The 20,504-nt window shown below is 41.5% G+C and overlaps 1 protein-coding gene across 1 annotated transcript in view; it reads left to right on the forward strand.

Annotated features, from left to right (window-relative positions):
* Positions 1 to 1,893: 1,893 nt before the first annotated feature.
* The window catches only part of DEPDC1B (DEP domain containing 1B), an 84,929-nt gene continuing 66,318 nt past the window's right edge, over positions 1,894 to 20,504 (forward strand). The window contains exons 1-2 of the mRNA XM_055331994.1: positions 1,894 to 2,048; positions 11,375 to 11,640. Of these exons, the coding sequence (XP_055187969.1) occupies positions 2,001 to 2,048; positions 11,375 to 11,640 (314 nt within the window). The 5' untranslated portion in view covers positions 1,894 to 2,000. The remainder of the gene's footprint in view (positions 2,049 to 11,374; positions 11,641 to 20,504) is intronic.

Here is a 20,504-nt window from a genome sequence, read left to right on the forward strand (position 1 = left end):
GATGCCCCTATTAGTAAAGAGTATTAATATAGTTTCGGGGCGGAGGGGGGGAAGAGGAACATTTCCCAGTAGAGCAGTCATAATACAGACCAATAGCTCTGGAGCTCAAGTCATAGGATTTTACAACTTTTAAGAACCTCAGCACATGGACTGTCTTCATGACTTCAATGCCAAGGAACACAGCTGAATGCAGTTGCAGTACAATCTAAATGGCCAAAGTCCAACGTAAGCAGCCAGTGATGTGGGTTTCAGCAGAGGAGTTCTTTCAAAACGACCCATCCAACTGGCTGGGAGACCTTTCAGGCAGTAGAAGGATTGAATGTGACAGTCAGGAACTCTCTTGGCAGTGAAGGCCTTGCTCCCAACCACTCCCTACTCAGTGATTGAGAAACACAATTTCCAACCCCATAATACACTTGATGCCTATACTGCTTTTTGCTCCACAGCTTGGCATTTCCTAATGTCAGTGGCAAGTCAGCTGGTGATGGTGAAATTGCCAGTACTCAATACCTTATAAAGATGTTCTGAGGCTGAGTCAAAGCTTCTACAGGATCCTGTTGGCCTTGCACTTAAACATGGTTGAGAAGAATGTGCACAGAAATTTCCCAATCGTTTTTATGTGATGCTGAAAGACTGGTAGCTTATCAGCAGCCAAATTTAAAGTACATTCGTGAAGACGGTGGCCTCAGATGTGTAGATCATTTGGAGATACCATTTTCCAGTAAAAGGAATTATCTTGTCTATATCTCATGATGGACTCTTGAGAAAATGCTCAGGAAGCAAGGCCTGGCATTTTGTTTCAAATCCCGGTTCCACAGTCGTGGCTGGTGGTGACAGGCCCCAGATGGAAAAGGTTCTGAAGTCATTTTCTTCTTCCTCTTGTGCTCCATTGGAATCTTTTGAAAAAGAATTCATTCGTTGAAGGCAAAAATTATCTTTATATTGTCTTTACTGCTTTTTCTGATTGAAAAAGTAATACATACCTGTCATTTCAGAATTTGGGGAGGGGGCTTTCTAAAATGCAGTTAAATAGGAGGGGTGTTATGAAGTTGGGAGTCTGGTCTTCTACACAGATATTTAAAAAGACTTCATTTATCTGAGAGAGAGAGAGAGAGAGAGAGAGAGAAAGAGGGGGAGCTTGCAGAGCTGGGGGGTGGGTGGGAAGGGGCCGAGACAGCAGAGGCAGAGGGAGAAGCAGCCCCCAAGACCCTGCTATCGTGACCCCAGCAAAAGGTAGCCACTTCACTGAGCCACCCAGGCGCCCCTGACCCAGGTTTCTGTGATGATAGCTTATCCTGGGTATTCACTGAGGTGACCAAATAGCAAGCACCGCCCCCCCCCCCCCCGCCTCACATTTGAACTCTGAACTCGAGTTGCAGGTGTAGACCTGATTTATCCCTTGTAACAACAGCAAATCAGACCAGCGGTTCCTAGGAGGAAAATCCTGAGCAGTAAAACAGACCTAGCGCCATGGCAAAGGACAGAAGTTGTCAGGCTGCCATAAAACACAGAATTCAAGAGGTGGAGGACTCTCCCGAAAGGACAAAAAAGGGACGCTGAATCGGGGCTCCTGTGCAGCTGCGTGGTGCACTCCCGGGAGCCCAGGGCCCGCCCCCAAGCTTCAGGGTCGCCCCCTTGGAGAGGCCGTCGCTCGCTTCATTTCCCTGCCCGCCCGCCCCAACCGACTGGCAGCACCGGCCTGGGTGCAGCGGACGTGGGATCCCACCACCCGGGCCGCCCTTCCCGTCACCAGGTCGCACACCCGCGTCCACCCGGTGGCCGAGGGGGCGCGGGCGGGGGGGCGGGGGTCAGGCGGCCCAGGGTCGGCCCCCGCCGCGCTGAGGCCCCGCCCCGCCCACCGGGCCCCGCCCCGAAGCCCCGTCACGTGCCGCCGCGCCGCCCAATCAGCGCCCGCAGCGCTCGGGCTCGCGATTCAAACTGCGGCGCGGGGCTCGGCGCTGGGGCGGCCGCCGCCGCCGCCGCCGCCGCGGGTACCGGCCATGGAGCACCGCCTCGTGGGCCCCGGGCCGTACCGGGCCACCAAGCTGGTGAGTGGGCGCGCGGGGCCTGGGCCAAGGCGAACTGGGCCGCGCTCGCCCCCCGCGGGGCCCGGGTTTGGAGGCGCGACCTGCGTCGCCCAGGGCGGCCCGTTGTCTGCACGATGCACGGGAAGGGCTGCCGGGTCTGGAGCTCGGCACGTCGTGGGTGGGGGCAGCTTCGTCCCCCAGACGTCGGCCTGGTTCTGGGCAGCGAGGGATGCCTTCCGATTTAAAGCGCCGGGAAGTCAGGGTGACCCCACCCCATCCCCACCCCGTCCCGCCCCACCCCCACCCCCACCCCGTCCCGCCCCTGCCCCCAACCCGACCGACCCCCCTGCCCCGACCCCCACCCCGTCCCGCCCCCGACCGCCACCCCCTTTGTCCTCTGGTAGCGAACGCCGGCCGCCGGGAGCGGAAAGCCCCAGGCCGTAACCTCAGGGCTCCCCCCTCCCCCCGCCCGCCAGGCAGCGCGTGCTGCGTCCGTCCCGAGGGCCACGGTGGTGACCCCGAGGTGCCCTCCTCGTACCGCAGCCCAGCAGTCGGGGGGCCTGGCCGCCCTTCCTAACCCAGCGGTTAAGCCCAGGGAGGTTGTGAAAGAGTCCTGACAGACCCCGGGGGCCAGGTGCTGCGCTCTCCCCTGGGAGCTGGGCTGTTCAGGGGTCTGAGGCGCAGGGGATTTCTTTGCGACCTGGAGCAGGTCATTCCAGTGATTTGCTGTTTCAGAGGGTCGCTGTAGAGGAGTTACGTGGTGACGGTTTGGCAATGCCAGTGACCACTCGCAGGTTCCTAGAGGCTTTTCTGTGGACGCCTGCTGGTAATTTGGGAGGAAGGGGCCTGGCTCCTGGGTCTGTTACCACCTCTGGCCACCTCCCATTTGGGAAGGTGTTCTGTGCACCCTAACGGACATCCAGGAAAAGATAGGAACGAGGTGGGAGGAGTTCCTGCACTCCTCTTTGCAAAACCATCTACGTAGCACAGGCACTCAGAATGATTCATTCATTAAAAAAAAAAAAAAAAAACAAAAACTCGGCAAATATAAATTTAGCTTTTCCTTTGGGCAAGCTCTAAGAGGTGTGGATGGTGCTGACAGGGAACAAATAGGGGCTTTTTAAACAATAGTGTCTTCATATCTACTTCCACTTCACAGGTGCTTCTATCGTTTGAAACCATCTGGGTCCGTCTTGAGGGATGAGAGAGCGATTTGCTTCATCAGGGACTTTATTTTTTTTTAATTTTTTTTAAATTTATTTATGACAGTCAGAGAGAGAGAGAGAGAGAGAGAGAGAGAGAGAGAGAGAGGCAGAGACACAGGCAGAGGGAGAAGCAGGCTCCATGCACCGGGAGCCTGACGCGGGATTCGATCCCGGGTCTCCAGGATCGCGCCCTGGGCCAAAGGCAGGCACCAAACCACTGCGCCACCCAGGGATCCCTCATCAGGGACTTTCAAAAACGTAGCTCTCCTTTGTGGAGGGAAAAAACACATCCCTCTCTCCCAAATTCACACCACTCATGCAAGGGAAACAGCGGCTCAGGATCTTGGGGTAACTAGTTTTCATCCTTCTTGCTTTAAACTAAAAAAAGTTACACCATAATCGGAATGGTTTTTAATCTGATTCACTGGATTGTATGAATCACTACTTTTCATAGATGCATAATACCTGTATAATAACTGCTTCATTCTGATTCATGTTAAGATTTTATCAAAGGAGGTTTTTTTTTTTTTAAGATTTTATTTGAGAGAGAGAGAGCGTGCACACAAGCAGGGGAAGATAGAGACACAGAGGGAGAGGGAGAAGCAGACCTTGCTGAGCAGGGAGCCCAGTCCAGGCTCCATCCCAGGGTCCTGGGATCATGACCTGAGCGGAAGGCAAATGCTTGACTGACTGAGCCACCCAGGTGCCCCATATCAGAGGAATTTATAGAGAAACGTGTTCTTTGTCTTCCCGAAGCCATCAACCCTCAAGAAGTGATACTCAAGTCAAGTTTGGCCAAGACTCATCAAGTTAAGCAGGAAATTTAATTATGTGAATAATTAACGAAAGCTCCTCAATTTTACCAGAATTTCCCAGGTAGTGGGTTCAGTTATCAGATTTATTCTGTTTGTGACCCTTGATCTTAAACTAAGATTTTTGAAAGCACAGAAAACAATAGGAAATTCTTTTCAAAAAGTGAAACTTCCTGCTTTATCAGTGAGACCTGTCATCATTGTAGATGCTCTAACCTCATTATAAAATGTATAAATGTTTTCCAGAGCATAATTCAGTTGTGCCTTAAAACTTTTCCCAGGTAAATCACAAAGTTTGTGATTAGTCCTCTCTTATCTTCCCCAGCTCACTTTTCCATCTCCCTCTCCCCACTTATCATTTCCCCCTTGTCCCAACGTCACCCTCAACCCAATCTTCAGAAAAAGCTTGAGAAAATCTATTAGCATATAAAGAGCATGCCTTTACTTCCTCCTTTCATGACTCCTTACAAAAATATGTACAGCTCCATTTTCTAAAGTACCAAAGTCTTATCTGCAAATAACATTTTAAGGACTAGGTGAGTTGTTTTTTTTTTTTTTTTTGACTAGGTGAGTTTTTATGTCAGAAATCAAATGGCAGACTCTAAGTCATTAGATGGTGAATATGGAAGTTGATTAGCAACTCACGCATCTTCACTGAAATAGCTTTCACTTTTGTAACCCACATATAAATACAGTTGGCCCTTGAACAATGGGGGGTTTAGGAGTGCCCACCCATGCGCAGCTGAAAAATCCATGTATAGCTTTTTGACTCCCCCAAAGCTTAACTACTAACAGCTTACTCTTCACTGCAAGCCTTACTGATAACATAAACAATTATCACATAATTTGTATGTTGTATTATATACTGTATTCTTATAACAAGCAACAGGAAGCAATGTTATTAGGAAAATTGTAAGGCAGAGAAAATACGTTGACAGTATGGTGCTGTATTTTTTTTTTTAAGATTTTATTTATTCATGAGAGAGACAGAGAGAGCGAGAGGCAGAGACACAGGCCGAGGGAGAAGTAGGCTTTATGCAGGAGCCTGATGTGGGACTCGATTCCGGGTCTCCAGGACCACGCCCTGGGCTGAAGGCAGGCTGCTAACTAAACCGCTGCGCCGCCCAGGGGTCCCCACTGTGCTGTATTTATCAACAAAAATCTGCATATAAAGTGGAGCTATGTGGTTTAAACCCCTGCTCAAGGGTCAACTGTAGTTCATCATTTTAATGGAGGAATGGGAAGGCAAATTGCTTTTATAAAAACTGCTTTAATCTACTGATTCTTTGAACTTAATTCTGAGTTATCTATATCATCTGATGTAAATGGTAAACTTTAAAACACTTAGAACTGTCATTGAATCTGAGAACTAGAATGGACATGAACGATTGTCTAGTTCAGTTTCTTGAGGCCTAAAGCGGTGAACTGGCTTAATGAGGTTTGTCTTGCTCCAGTGTCTCTAGCAAGTACAGCTAGATGTAGAGTTTGGTTGTCTCTGTTACCAGGCCAGGTGCTATATCATTATAGGACCATTGTCAAAATATTTTGGTATTAAGAAGGAAGGAAATGGAATAAATATCCTGGAGAAAAGAATGGGAAACACATTTCAATACTCAGTGCTGTATTTTGTCTCTTGATGTGAAGTAAAAACAATTTCATGATTCCTTATTTCAGATCCCTAGTTTAAGGGATAAGTAAGTAAAACAACAACAAAAACGTTTTTAAATCACAAACAATTGTGTTTGTTCCCTTTGCTATAAAGATTATCTCTTCAGGGGCACCTGGGTGACTCGGTTAAATGTCTGCCTTGGGCTCCTGGCTCAGCATAGAGCCTTCTTCTCCCTTTACTCCCAGCTTGTGCTGTATTTATCTCAAATAAATAAAATCTTAAAAAAAAAGTCTATTCAACTAATATGTTGTGGGAAAAAAATCACTTTCTCAAGCTCTGTCTTATTCTTTGTTGGCATACAATATTTTCCTTCTAAGTATGACTTAGAATTTTGAATTATTTTACAAGTAATGTAATTCTTCTTTCTTGACATAGTAGCCAAATAACAACATAACTATTTTTGGAAATAAGTGGAAACAGAGACTATGTTTTAGAATTGTAAATTGTTTTATGGATCAAGTAAATATAATCCATAATGATAAATGCCATTAATAATCAACAGAAATAAAAAACATCAACAGAAATAAATAAAAAACTCATTTTATAAATATTTTAAGAGATATGAGCTTTGATAAAGATGTCTTAGTAGAAAATATCTATTGTGAAATGAAAATCAGCTATCAGCAGGATCAGTGAAAACCCAATCATAATAGATTTTTTTTCTGTGTGTAGAATGCATTGAATGAGAAGTTCATACTGAAGAGGAAAAGTATGAGAATTCAAAAGAGATTATAGATGACCTTGACTATCAGAGATTTGAACTTAGTATTAACTGACTATAGTCATAATGTTGTAGTATTGCTTAGGAAGATGGAAACAGCTCAGTGGGATAAAAAGGAGAGTTTAGAACAGAATCAAGAAAGATACTATATAAGGTAACAATATTTCAATTCATTGATTAAAGGGTGACATAATTGGCTCTCCATTTGGAATAAAATAAAGTTAGAGATGTCCTCCTCCCACCATAAAAAATTCTAGTTGAAGATTCAAATATTTTTAAAAAATCCCTATAAAATATTAAAAGAAGACTTCGATAAATATTTTTAATACCTCTGGATGGGGAAATCTCCAGCTTCCTTCCCTTAAAGGAGGAAAGTGTGAAGCTATAAAGAAAATAAAGATATATTTGTTTCGTAAACATCATCATTATCAACAAAATCTTCATATAACTAGAGACCACCTAAACAAATTGATAAGCCAGGAGAAAATATTTCTAATATATTTTTAAAAGGATTGATATTCCGTATTTATTCACTCAGTACACCTTTAGGAGACACATTATACCATATGACAGGCACTGTCCTCAGTTGTGGGGATGCTGAACTGAGCAAAATAGAGTAACTTTCCTGACTTCTATGCATTTTGACTTAAATGCTAGATTTAAACATTAAAAAAAATTGATTACAAAAAGGGAGAGACAACCCAATAGAAAAATGTCACGTCTCAGATGAATAAATGAGAATTACTGAAGATGAATTTAGGAACATGCAAACAAAATATAGAGATAATCATTTCTTGACTACAGATTGGCAGAAATGAGAATAAGTGTCTGGTGATGGCCAGTGATAAAGCAGCATGCTTTTATATTGCTGGTGGGACTGTGAATTGTTATATCTGATTTAAATATACTGATAATCTTTAGAAATCCATTCTATCAAAAATAAAAGCTTTGGTCCTTTAGGTTATTTATGTATTTATTTTGAGAGAGACACACATACACACACACACACACACACGTGTGTGCAAGCAGGGCAAAGGGAGACGGACAAGGACAAGCCAACTCCATGCAGAGCATGGAGCCTGACCCCACTTGAGGTGGGGCTTGGTCTCAGGACTCTAAGATCATGACCTGAGGTGAAATCAAGAGTCAAATGCTTAACCGACTGAGTCACAAGGTGCCCCATCCTTTAGGCTTTTAGAATAATATTTTAAGACCACAAAGTGGAAACAGATACATGCCCATAAGTTAGAAAATGGTTGAGTAAATTATGGAATTTATTCATTCATAAGAATGGGCTAGATCTACAGGTATTGACACAGAAAGACATCTGTGGTGTGTTCTGTGCAAAAATAAGTTGGGTAATGTGTACAATAGAATTGATCTCATTTCTTTTTTTTTTTAAGATTTTATTTTTTTATTCATGAGGACACAGAGAAGCAGAGACACAGGCAGAGGGAGAAGCAGGCTCCCTTGAGGGGAGTCCGATGTGGGACTTGATCCCAGGACTCTGGGATCATGACCTGAGTTAAAGGCAGAAGCTCAACCACTGAGCCACCCGGGAGTCCCTTGATCTCATTTTTTAAAAAAGGAAGCAAACAACAATAGTAATAGTAACACATATCTAAAAAAAGGAAAAATTCTGTGTGTGTGTATGTTTAATAGGTATGTGAGATTGGGGAGAGACAGGGCAGGCTCTTTTATGTTTGCTTCTGCATTTAATTTGTTACAATGTATATTATTACTTACCTAATTAAAATAAATAAAGGAACTACTCACTAGTTGGGCGTTAATTAATAGGCTTATTTACTTCTGTTTTGAAATATTGGATCCCAGGGACCCTTGTCTTCATTATCTTTACTGGGTAGTATGTAAAGTACTGTGCATTAAGTTTAACTGATAATGATTATGGTAATTCAGTCAACGTAAAATGAATGAAAAAAATTTTTTTTAAAAGATTTTTAAAATTTATTCATGAGAAACAGAGAGAGAGAGGCAGAGACATAGGCAGAGGGAGAAGCAAGTTCTCCCAGGGGCCTGACTCAGGACTTGATCCCAGGACACTGGGATCATGACCTGAGCCAAAGGCAGATGCTCAACTACTGAGCCACCCAGGTGACCCTGAAAATCTTTTTTATTAACTCTACTTCCCCACTCCTGACATGCTTGATCAGGACTAACATGAAGGGTATGTGTCAGCAGAGATTAAAACAATTGTATTTAATTTTCTTTTTAAATTTTTATTTATTTATGATAGGCACACAGTGAGAGAGAGAGAGAGGCAGAGACACAGGCAGAGGGAGAAGCAGGCTCCACGCACCGGGAGCCCGACGTGGGATTCGATCCCGGGTCTCCAGGATCGCGCCCTGGGCCAAAGGCAGGCGCCAAACCACTGCGCCACCCAGGGATCCCCTCAATTGTTAAAAATACATGGAGATGGTTTAAAACTGTGTTTATAGGTAGAGGTGGTATAATGAAATGAGTACAACTCCGCGAGTTTTCATGTGAGCACCCCATGTAACTGACACCCAAATCTAGAGATGCAACATGCCTAAGACTCCATAGGTAGCCCTTGCCTTTCTCGATCTTGACCTCTGTACAAACTAACCACTGTTAGGATTCCTAATACCGTGGATTAGTTTTGCCTGCTTTTTAACTTTATGTAAATGGAATCATACAGCCACCCAGGAGCCCCATGGAATTATATAGTTTTTACTTTTCTTCTGGCCTTGTTATATCAAGATTACATTTTATTTTTGATACTCATTTATGTTAATGCATGTGGCAGTAGTTCATTTTTATTGCTACTATGCAGTATTCCATTGCATGAATAAGTCACTTTTTTTTTTTTTTTTTGGAGAGAGTTGGAGAGAGAGAGAGTGAGCAAGCATGAATGGGGTAGGGGCAGAGGGAGAAAGAATCCCAAGCAGCTGAGCGTGGAGCCCAACTTCGGGTTCACTCAGGACCCTGAGATCATGACCTTTTGTAGAGGTTGCCAGCCTGTTTTCCAAAGTGCTTGTACTGATTTCTGATCCCTCCAGCAATGTATGAGATTTCCAGTTGCTCCCCATTCTCACCAGCATTTAGTGTTGCCTGTCTTTTTCATTAGAGCCATTTGTAGGCATGTAGTGGTATTGCATTGTGGATTTCTTTAGCATTTCATTTCTAACTAATAAGGTTGAATATTTTTGCATATATTATGGTAAATTTGAGGATCTTTTTTTGTGAAATGCCTGTTCAAGTCATTTTCCATTTTTTTCCTATAGAAGTTTTTGTTCCTTTTTTTTTTTTTTTAAGATTTTATCTATTTATTCATGAGAGATGCAGAGAGAGAGAGAGGCAGACACACAGGCAGAGGGAGAAACATGCTCCACGCTGGGAGCCTGGACTCGATCCCAGTTCTCCAGGATCAGGCCCTGGGCTGAAGGTGGTGCAAGAGCCACCCAGGCTGCCTTTGTCTATTCCTTTTTTTTTTTTTTTTTTTTTTGTCTATTCCTTCTTGATTTAAGTTTTTTGTTCTCTTGTTTTAGAAATTCTAGTTAAATGTTATCCTGCAGTGGCTTGCCTTGTTTCTTTTGTGTTTTTAAGATGTTAAAAACTGTTTAAATCTGGACCAACTTAATTTGGAGAATGGCATAAAGCAGTGTCAAATGAAGTAGAAAGATTAATATATACATAAGGCAAAATGATATTTGAATTTAGCTAGGAGAAAGACATGATTCGGAATCAGAGTGTAATTAAATCGCATCAAGTTAGAAGGTAGTTCAAGAAAGTAGAGAAAGTGAAAGACCAATTAAGCATTTGCTTGTTGAATCCCTTCCATGTGTTGGGCACTGTGCCCCATGGCCAGGTTGCGTTCTTGCACACACGTGGCTTTGGTCCTGCAAGCCTCTGGTGTTGTGTAGAAGAGAAGTGGATAATAGTTGCAGAGGAGGCTGGGCAGGAGGAGGGATGAAGAGAAACCTGGAAGAAAAGGCCTGATCAGAAGGGAAAACAAGGAGCCAGAAGGGGGAAAAAAACACAAAGAATATACCAAGATCAGAACTGGAATTGTTAGAAAAAGATTTTCTGATATCAGTAGGAAGAGAGGTGAAAAGTAAAGATTGTGCAATGATCACCTGAAAGAGAAGAGTGGGAGAAGGGGAGAATGGTTTATGAGAGTAAGACCATGAGTTTCCAGGATTTTTAGGAGGGCTGGCAGAAAGCCTAGGGTCCAAAAAAGATGCTGGTGTAATTATGTAGGAAGGATACCATATGTGAACATTTCATTTAATCTAAGGAAGGCTGATGAAGGGGTGGATGTCTAGTTTTATTTTTTTTAAATAGGAAAATATTTTGCAGAATTTTAAAACATGTTTTGACATCAGACACTATGTCTTGTACATCTCTTTTTCTCCTTATAATGCTTTTCATGTAATAAACAGTACATATTTGCTGAATGAGGTGAAATCATAATAAACATAGGGCTTCAAGAAGTGAATTACACAGCACTGGCCTCAGTTTTACCCATGGTTTTGATCATTTGTTTCTTATTAATGTAAGAATCCATTAAGTTCACATAATGGAACAACTTGATGGTAAAATCTCCTTAAATACTCACTGAATGAATGAGTAGAATACATTTTTAAAAGTTATTTTTTAAATTTTGAGTGAGAAGGTTGTAAATAAGAGATTATCAAGGCTTGGGGCACCTGCGTGGCCCCATTGGTTGAGCAAACAACTCTTGATCTCAGCTCAGGTCTTAACCTCAGGATCTCAAGTTCATGCCCCACCTTGGGCTCCATGCTGGGCATGGAACTAATTTAAAAAAAATTCAAGTGTCTGTCACCGAGGCAGTCTTTTCATCGGAAGAAATGCATTCATTGTTTTAAATATTTGGGACGTAATAACCTTTAAAAAAAATTCCGTTCATTCCTGAATGTCCTTCTCCCTTTCTTCCCCAGTGGAATGAAACGGTGGAGCTTTTCCGCACCAGGATGCCCTTACGGAAACATCGCTGTCGTTTCAAGAGTTATGATCGTTGCTTCACAGCGGCGGAGGCCGTGGATTGGCTGCATGAGTTGCTGAGGTGCAGTCAGAACTTTGGCCCCGAGGTGACCCGCAAACAGACGGTCCAGCTGCTGAAAAAATTCCTCAAGAATCACGTTATTGAAGACATCAAGGGAAAATGGGGTCAGGAAGATTTTGAAGACAATCGTCACTTGTATAGGTAACGGTGACGAGTAAACTCGAGGGGGGGTGGGAATTTGGGGAGGGGACTGCATCTGGCCAGTCTCTGGAAACTTCCTCACATGGAAGACTCTCTCTTGTCCAGTGGTGTGATGCTCCTACTTGGTATTTGTTGAGTGAGGAACTCCATGTGTGGTTACAGTAAAGCCTATTGTAATGGTCTGGGGTCTGTAGAGCGTGCCCTTGCCTTGTGCACACCGGCCAGGATGGCTCCAGTACTTCTCGAAGATCTCAGAGGGTGAAAGAGCAGCTCTGGGTTGGGCCTTTCTAGCAGTGAGAAGGGATGTATTCGGGAGTCAGTGGCCGAGTGGGTCTGATCTTTAAGCGGATCTCAGGGCCTGTATGAAGAGCTGTACTAGAATTCTCTGATGTCCCTGATGAACCCCAGGCATGTATGTCTGCTTTTCTCCAAATGTTTCTGTTCATGTTTTAGTGATATTTTGTGATTGGACATTTACCACCTGATCATCCAAGGAAAGAATTCACGTTTTTCTGCTTAGACTTTCCTTTTCCTTACATGCTAGGCTCTCTCACTGATGGAGGTAGAGGGGACCTCCCTAAGCTTCAGGGACTGGGACAATATTAAAGAGGAATGAAACTGCACTGCCCTGAAAAGAGGAGTGTGCGGTTATTGACAGAGAGGCCCACCAGAGGGCTGAGAAGCAGAGGGGGATTAAAAGAAGACATGGAGAATATGGACCCTTAACATTGCTTTCTTTTCTTCTGAAAGAAAAATGAGGGATGTCTGGGTGGCTCAGTAGTTGAGCATCTGCCTTTGGCCGAGGGCTTGATCCTGAGGTCCTGGGATTGAGTCCCACATCGTGCTCTCCACAGGGAGCCTGAATCTCCCTCTGCCTGTGTCTCTGCCTCTTTTTCTGTGTCTCTCATGAATAAATAAATAAAATCTTAAAAAAGAGAAAGAAAAAGAAAAATGAGGAATGTTCTTACAACACATTTAGTAAGACAGTTTGGGGCCACTAAAACCCATGGTTTTGAGCAGAGAAAACCATCTATTCCTACCTGAACTATTTTTTTGAGTCCTTTGTGGACTAGCTGCTGCAAAAGGTTGCAGGGCAGTGTGAGGGTGGCCACCAGCACCAAGGTTAAGACCAGACATTGCTGCATGTTTAGCTTCGGACTTCTTTATAGAATTTCATTGACAATCTGTGGCTTACAGATATAAGGATTGTCATTGGGGCAATTAGTTGTCTCTCCATTTGGCAGTTATTTCTGGCTTGCTCATCCAACTTTTAATTAGGATCTTGGGTGATCTTAGCTTATTCTGAGACCGTAGTGCTTGTTAGCGTCAGGCAGTGGAAACTCTAGCCCTGGTTCTGCATGCCATGCTTCATTGGGAATTCGTAAGTGATTATTTCTCTTGGGAAACTGTAATTGCTTGTACCCCATCACAACTTAGCTAGAACACTTTTAAAAGATTCTCTGGATGAGTAATTTCCAATCTGTTCTATTGTGACTTTAAGTGGGGTAACATTCATTGTGCCCCAGGAGGCTTCCAGAGTCCTCAGGAGAGTAAAATCGGAGCATGTTGTAGGAGCCGACCATCCAGCGCTGACTGTACGAGCATGCTTCGTGTCACTATGAAGACTTCATCATGTGTCCCCCTTTAAAACATCAGGTGCACAAGCACATTATATTTGTCCATTAAATAATATTTTTCCCTTTACATTTCTAATACCTGTGAATCATAAAGGGGGTAGTATTTTCTTCCATTGTTTGCCATCTGAAAACTCAGAGCTTTCCATTTTCCTGGGTGGCAGTTCTATGAGTTAACTACCAATGTTTGCTAATTTCTTAGATTAATCTGGGATGAACTCTATTTAGATATGTAGAATCATTTTTAAGGAGCATGTGCCTTGAATGGAGAATGAGCTAATGAGCATGAAGGCAGCTGTTGGACGCATGCAGCTTCGGGACTGGTGCTCAGGATCCTCACAGCTGTGTGCCAGGGCTCTGGGAAGAGTAGGGAACATGCTTCTAAATATCAAGCTTTATGAATGGGGGGCCTTTATAAGTAGTATCAAGGAGGCTGGAATGGGAAGCCAAGCGCTCTTGCTGCAGGTAAGGAACTAACATATTCAAGGACCAGTGATGTGCTCTTTTGTCACATTATCGTCATTTAATGCAACATTGGTAGATACAGTGTGTTATCCTGGTTTTAAAGATTAGGAAGTTAATAAGGCCAAAGTTATTAACTTCTCCAAAGTCTCTCCGCTGGTAGTAGAAGAGTCAGGATTGGAATTGAGATGCCTGTGTCTGACGCCTGTGTTCTTATGGTGTGCTAGATCACCTCCATTTCCTTCACACGAGGTTGACTTAATTTATTAAATAAATCAGTGATTGAATGAGTTAACACACCATAATAAACAAGAAATATTTGGCCTGGCCAACATGTGTTTGAATGTTTATAGAATTCCTGAATTATTTTAAGTCCTAGATAATACATGAAATGATCAGCTGTGTTCAAGGAAGTTGTCAAATAAAGGAAGTAAGGTAAACATAATCAACCAAAGCACTTATAAATATGGCAGGGGGTGGGTGGTTTCTTGGGTCTGTGAGTTAGAGAAAGTTACATGAAATACCAAAGGCTCTTAGAGCATTTTTTAAAGATAGAAAATACACACACACACACACACACACACACACACACACAGCGTATGTTGGAGAATTTTGTAACAAATTATGAGCTAAGCTTTTATTTTGGAACGTGTCCAATCTTATTTCTAGTTTTAGAAGACTGTGTGTCATGTTTCTTCTGTGACTACATTTACATTTGTTAACTGTGATTTTTTTCCCTCAAGAATCAAAGAGATAAGTATAGATAATAGAGTGAATTTTAGCATTTAAGAAAGGAAAGATCCTAATATCTAAATGTCCGTAAATCAGAGATGTTGCAGAGAAGTGCCTAGAACTAGTTACTGAACCACCTGAACCACGTCCTTCCTGTTTCTAATGCCAGTGTCTGGAAAGAGTTCTGAATTTGCTGCTACTGAAAACTGTTGTAGTAGATTTCACTAAAAGGTCTACATGGTTGAGCCAGCTGCTGTCATCTGCGTCGAACAAAGTATCCTGGCCCTACACTTCTGATAAGGAGAGGCAGTTATATATATTTGTAAAAGACATTTCAGTTTATGAAGCAGTTTCCCTTCCATGATCTCATTTGATCTTCATGGCAACCCAGGGAGCTGGACCGGGTGGATATTTCCTCCAAAGAGAACCAGATGCTTTTCTCTTTGAAACATCTCAACCATGGGATGCCTGGGTGGCTCAACAGTTAAATGTCTGCCTTCAGCCCAGTGCGTGATCCTGGTGGAGTCCCGGGATCGGGTCCCACATCAGGCTCCCTGCATGGAGCCTGCTTCTCTCTCTACCTAAGTCTGCCTCTCCCTCTTTGTGTCTCTCATGAATAAATAAATAAAATCTTAAAAAAAAAAAAAAAGAAACATCTCAACCTAGTACCCAGGAATGTTGTAGTTAAGGAAATTCCAGGCTGACCATCAAATCTGTCCCTTTATGTATGTGAACAGGGAATTATATAGAAGTATTTAAACCTATTTAAACCTATTGTAGGGTTCCCTGGGTGGCTCAGCGGTTTGGCGCCTGCCTTTGGCCCAGGGTGGGATCCTGGAGTCCTGGGATCGAGTCCCGTGTCGGGCTCCCGGCATGGAGCCTGCTTCTCCCTCTGCCTGTGTCTCTGCCTCTCTCTCGGTCTATCATAAATAAGTAAATAAATCTTTAAAAAAAAATAAACCTATTGTAATGGGTTACATAAAAATTGAAGTGGCTTTTATGATAATTGCTTGTTTTGGATGATATAATGAGGAAAGTGTTTGGCCTACTGTAGATCTTTAGGAGGATGGGGTTCCCGGTCTGGGGAGTTATGTAGCCTTGACCCGCTCTCATTAGCTAGCTCTGGTGAATAGTAGTAATTGGAAGGTGTTTCAATTCACTTGCTTAGGTTTAGGGGTTGAGATCCGATATGTAGAGAACCATTTCTTTTTATTTTCCTCCCTCTCCCTGTTCCTTTTTCTATTTCCTTCTTTTTCTTTCTGTGTTTCTACCTCTTGTGTATCTCATGTTCCTACTTTTTACTTTTTTCTCATTTCCCTCTTTGCGTTCTTTCCCTCATATTTGCTTTCTTTCTGTCCTATTTCCAAAATATTAATTTTAATTTGAAACTAGAATTTGTTATGTAGATATTGTCAGCCTTACTGAATGCTACTTTCGCATTCTTAATTTAAAAAGCAAGAAGCGTGCTGCCCAGTTTTAAGATTTCTACATAAAGCCACAATAATGGAGACTGTAGTATTGGTAAAGAGATAGACGCTTAGACTGGCACAGAATCGGTGGTCCAGAAACAAATATGGCCAGTTGAGTTTTTTTGTTTTTATTTTTTTAAGATTTTATTTATTTATTCATGAGAGACACACTTAGAGGCAGAGACATAGGCAGAGGGAGAAGCAGGCTCCCCGTGGTGCCTGATTTGGGTTTGATCCCAGGACCCCAAGATCACGACCTGAGCCAAAGGGAGAGGCTCAGCCACTGAGCCACCCCGGCTTCCCGGTTGAGTTTTGATAGAGGTATAACATTTACAGGAAAAAGAATAGTCTTTTCAGCAAATGGTGTTAGAACAATTGGATATATATCCTCTGTATGAAAAAAAAAAAGAATCTCAAATATAAAATGCATACTTTATGCAAAAGTTGATTCAAAGATTTAAATGTAAGACTAAAAATTTGAGAGAAATAGCAAAAATCTTTACGTGCTGGAGTTAGGCAAAGAGTTCTTAGACATGACACCAATAGCATGATTCATAAAAGAACAAACATAATAACTTGAACTTCATCAAAATTAAAACCTTTCCTCTGTGAAAGACACTGTTAAGAGGATGAGAAGACAAGGTACAGATGGGGAAAGAATATTTGAAAACTACATATATGACAGTGGACTGCTGTCAAGAATATACAAAACTAAGCATTAAGAAGACAGCTCAATTAAAAAATGAACAGAATACTTGGATAGCTACTTAGCACTTGAAAAGATGTTTAACAAGATTAGCACTAGAGAAATGCAAATTAAAACCATGATAAGATACAACTGTGTCAATTGGATTGGCTAAAATAATAAAAATACTGATAATGTCAAGAGCTAGAGAGGATGGAGAGAAATTGGAAATATCATCTCTTCTAGGCAGGAAGCTTGGATTGTCACTTTGGAAAGCAGTTTGGCATATTCTTTTTTTTTTTAATAAATTAATTTTTATTGGTGTTCAATTTACCAACATACAGAATAACACCCAGTGCTCATCCTGTCAAGTGTCCCCCTCAGTAGTTTGGCATATTCTTTTAGAGTTGACCATATATTTACCATTTGACTCAGTATTCCCAGTCTTGGGAAAAATGAAAACCTGTTTTCACCCAAAAACCTGTACATGAATATTTGTAACAACTGTATTCATAATTGCCAGTAGCTAAAGACAAACCAGATGTCCCTCCACTGGTGAATTGATAAATATTTTTACGTCTATACAATGGAATGCCATTGTGTGCACAGGGTGGATGGTAGGTAGGTGGGTAGGGTGGGGTGACTGTAAAGTCAGAGGAGGAGGTTTGGGGAATAATGGAACTGTTTTGTTTCTTGATTGTGGTGGTTATATAAATGAAAATGTACGTTAAAATTGATAGACTTGTGTACCAAAAAAAAAAAAAAGTCAATTTTACTGTATGTTAAAAATATTTTTTTAATGCTGGAGATTTGAAAATCTGTTTGTACCTCTGGTGAAAGAAATTTGAATTTACATTGTTTAGGTATGTGGCTCTTAAGTCATTCTGTGGCCCTGGGAAAAAGTTTTCCTTATCCTTTTGAAGGAAACAGTTTGAGGACCCTCACCTTCAAGTTAATGGACTATTGGCTCCCTCTAGTGGGCATCCTTTACTTTTACAGTAAACTCAAAATTGTGTATGTGCTTTTGTTTTTTCTTTTGTTTTTATTCTTTTCATCATGTCCTGGGTTGTTGTCCTGTGATAGCTGGATATATTTCTTAGTCTTCATAGGCATCAGTTTTTCATCTATAAAATGACAGGGTGGCCTAGATCTTTAAGGACTTTTAAAATTCTAAATGTTTATGATTCCAAATATTGAGTACTTTTCACATGTGTTTTCAATCTAAGACAGTGAAAGAGATAAAAAAGAAACATGACATGATTCTTTTCCTCCTTAACTTGGCATTCTCTTGAGAGATAGAGTATATATTTATGAAGAAGATAAGTAGCAGAACCAAGGCGTTATTTAATTAATTAACCCAAATGAACTGGAACAAATAATAAATTAGAGGTGCTGCACTGACAGTCCTTGGGTTGCTACATCTGTTTTGAGTGGCATAGTATTTTTAGTCACGAAAATTTTTTCCCATCTCATTTTTATTTTTCAATTTGGTATTTTGTGAAGATGATACTTTAAACTTTACAAAGTATAAAAGTATATGCAATGAAAGGTTTCCTTTCCTCTTCTCTCTTCCAGCTACCCAGTTCCTTTCCCCAGAGGCTCCTAATATTAAGACCTCTAACACAGTGTCTTAAAAAATTATGAACCTGAAAATCTTCAGATGGGGCAAGTCCACTGCATTTGCCGTACCTCCCACCATTCCCCTACATTATACCAGACCGTACTGTGATTATGCTGTCTGCCTGGCGAGTACAGGAATTTTTTTGGTGACCCACTTGGTGTGGACTGGAGTGTTTTGAGGCCTCATGGAGCAGGAGGTGGAGGATTTCAACCTGAGTCCTGAGAAGGACTTGAGATGTAGGATCTGGATAATGAGAAGGGTTGGGAAGGGAGAGGATATTTCAGGTGACAAGTCTAGCAAGACATAGGCTCTCGGTCAGGATGCCTCAGTGGGCTTTACTGGGAGAGGAGAGGAGACTGGCCTGGTTGGACAAGTTTTAGGTCAGGAAGTCACAGGGATAATAAATTTGGTGCAATTTCTTAAATACCTAGTTGTGGAGAAACTTTAATTTTTAAAATTTATTTTTAATTATATAATATGACATACATTGTTAGGCTAGTTTCAGGTGACCAACATAATGATTCAACAGTTAATATATATTACAAAATCCTTAACCATGATTAGTGTAGTTACCACCTGTCACTCTACAAAGTTGTCACAGTATTATTCATTATATTTCCTATGTTGTACTTTTTATCATCATGACTTATTTATTTTATAACTGGAATTTTGTACCTCTTAATCTTTTTTATGTATTTGCCCATTTATCTACCCTCTCCCCTCTAGCAAGCCCTGGTTTGTTCTTTGTATTTATGAGTCTATTTTTGTTGTTCATTTGTTTTGTTTTTAGGTTCCATATATACATGAAATCATACGGTATTTCTCTGATTTAATTCAATTAGCATTAATACCCTCTAGATCCATTCATGTTGTTGTAAATGACAAGATTGCATTCTTTTTTATGGCTGGTAACATTCCATTCTTTATATCTATCTATCTCTCTGTCTACCTCCCATCTTCTTTTTATCTGTTCGTCTGTTGATGGACACTTGCATTGCTTCCGTGTCTTGGCTATTGTAAATAATGCTGCTGTAAACATAGGGGTGCATATATCTTTTCAGTTAGTGTTTTTGTTTTCTTCAGCTGAAGTGGAATTATTGGGTTGTATGGTATTTCTATTTTTAATTTTTTGAGATACTGTCATACTGATTTCCACAGTGGCTGTACCACCTTACATTCCCACCAACACTGCATGAGGGCTCCCTTTTCTCCACATTCTTGCCAACACTTGATATTTCTTATCTTTTGATTCTAGCCATTCTGATAAGTCTGAAGTGGTATCTCATGGTTTTGATTTGCATTTCCCTGATGATTAGTGATGTTGAGCATTTTTCCATGTGTTGGCCACTGATGTACCTTTGGAAAAATGTCTAATCAGGTCTTCTCATTTTAAATTGGATTATTTGTTTTTTGCTGTTGAGTTATAGAAATTCTTTATATATTCTGGGTATTAATCCCTTATCAGATGTATCATTTGATGTATAACAAAAAGGCCACTCACTGAGGTTTTTTTGTTCAGTTGATGGTTTCCTTTGCTGTGCAAAAGCTTTTTAGTTTGATGTAGTCTCAATAGTTTATTTTCTGCTTTGGTTTCCCTTGCCTGCGGAGACATATCCTAAATATGTTGCTGTGGCTGATGTCCAAGAGATTGCTGCCTATCTTTTCTTTTAAGAGTTTTTTTAATCCTTACCCATGTTTCTTTCCTATGAATTCATGATGCCTAGTGATGATCATTAATAGGTAATGGAGCTTCATGAATTGAGAATCCAGAAAAATCTGGGGACATAGCTCACTGAGCTCCCCTGAGAAGAAGAGGAAGCTCTTTCGTCCAGAGAAGGTAGATCGAACAGGAGTAGTTCTTTTTTTTATTTTATTTTATTATTATTATTATTATATTATTATTATTTTTAGGAGTAGTTCTTAAATACTGTTTACTTTGATACAAAATAACAAGGATCACAGAGGCAGCAAACAGATTTTCTCAATTAACCGCACGCTGTAAATCCTGAGAAGAGTGGGGATTTGCCTTGAGATGTAGGCTGTAAGAGAAGACTTTTGAAAGCTGGGAAGGTAGGGCATACCACTCTCTGAATTTGATAAGCTTGCCAACTAGACATGGGAGAGGCTAGACAGGTGTTCTGTGGGAGTGTCAGAAAGCATAGTCTGTCTCAGAATTTTTATATATCCAGTGTCCAGTCAGCATTTCACTTGATTAGTACTCACTTTCTGGCTTCTTAGCATTGTTAAGATCCTTGTGAATT

The sequence above is a fragment of the Nyctereutes procyonoides genome, unplaced genomic scaffold (genome assembly GCF_905146905.1).
Source record: "Nyctereutes procyonoides isolate TBG_1078 unplaced genomic scaffold, NYPRO_anot_genome, whole genome shotgun sequence".
Lineage (NCBI taxonomy): Eukaryota > Metazoa > Chordata > Mammalia > Carnivora > Canidae > Nyctereutes > Nyctereutes procyonoides.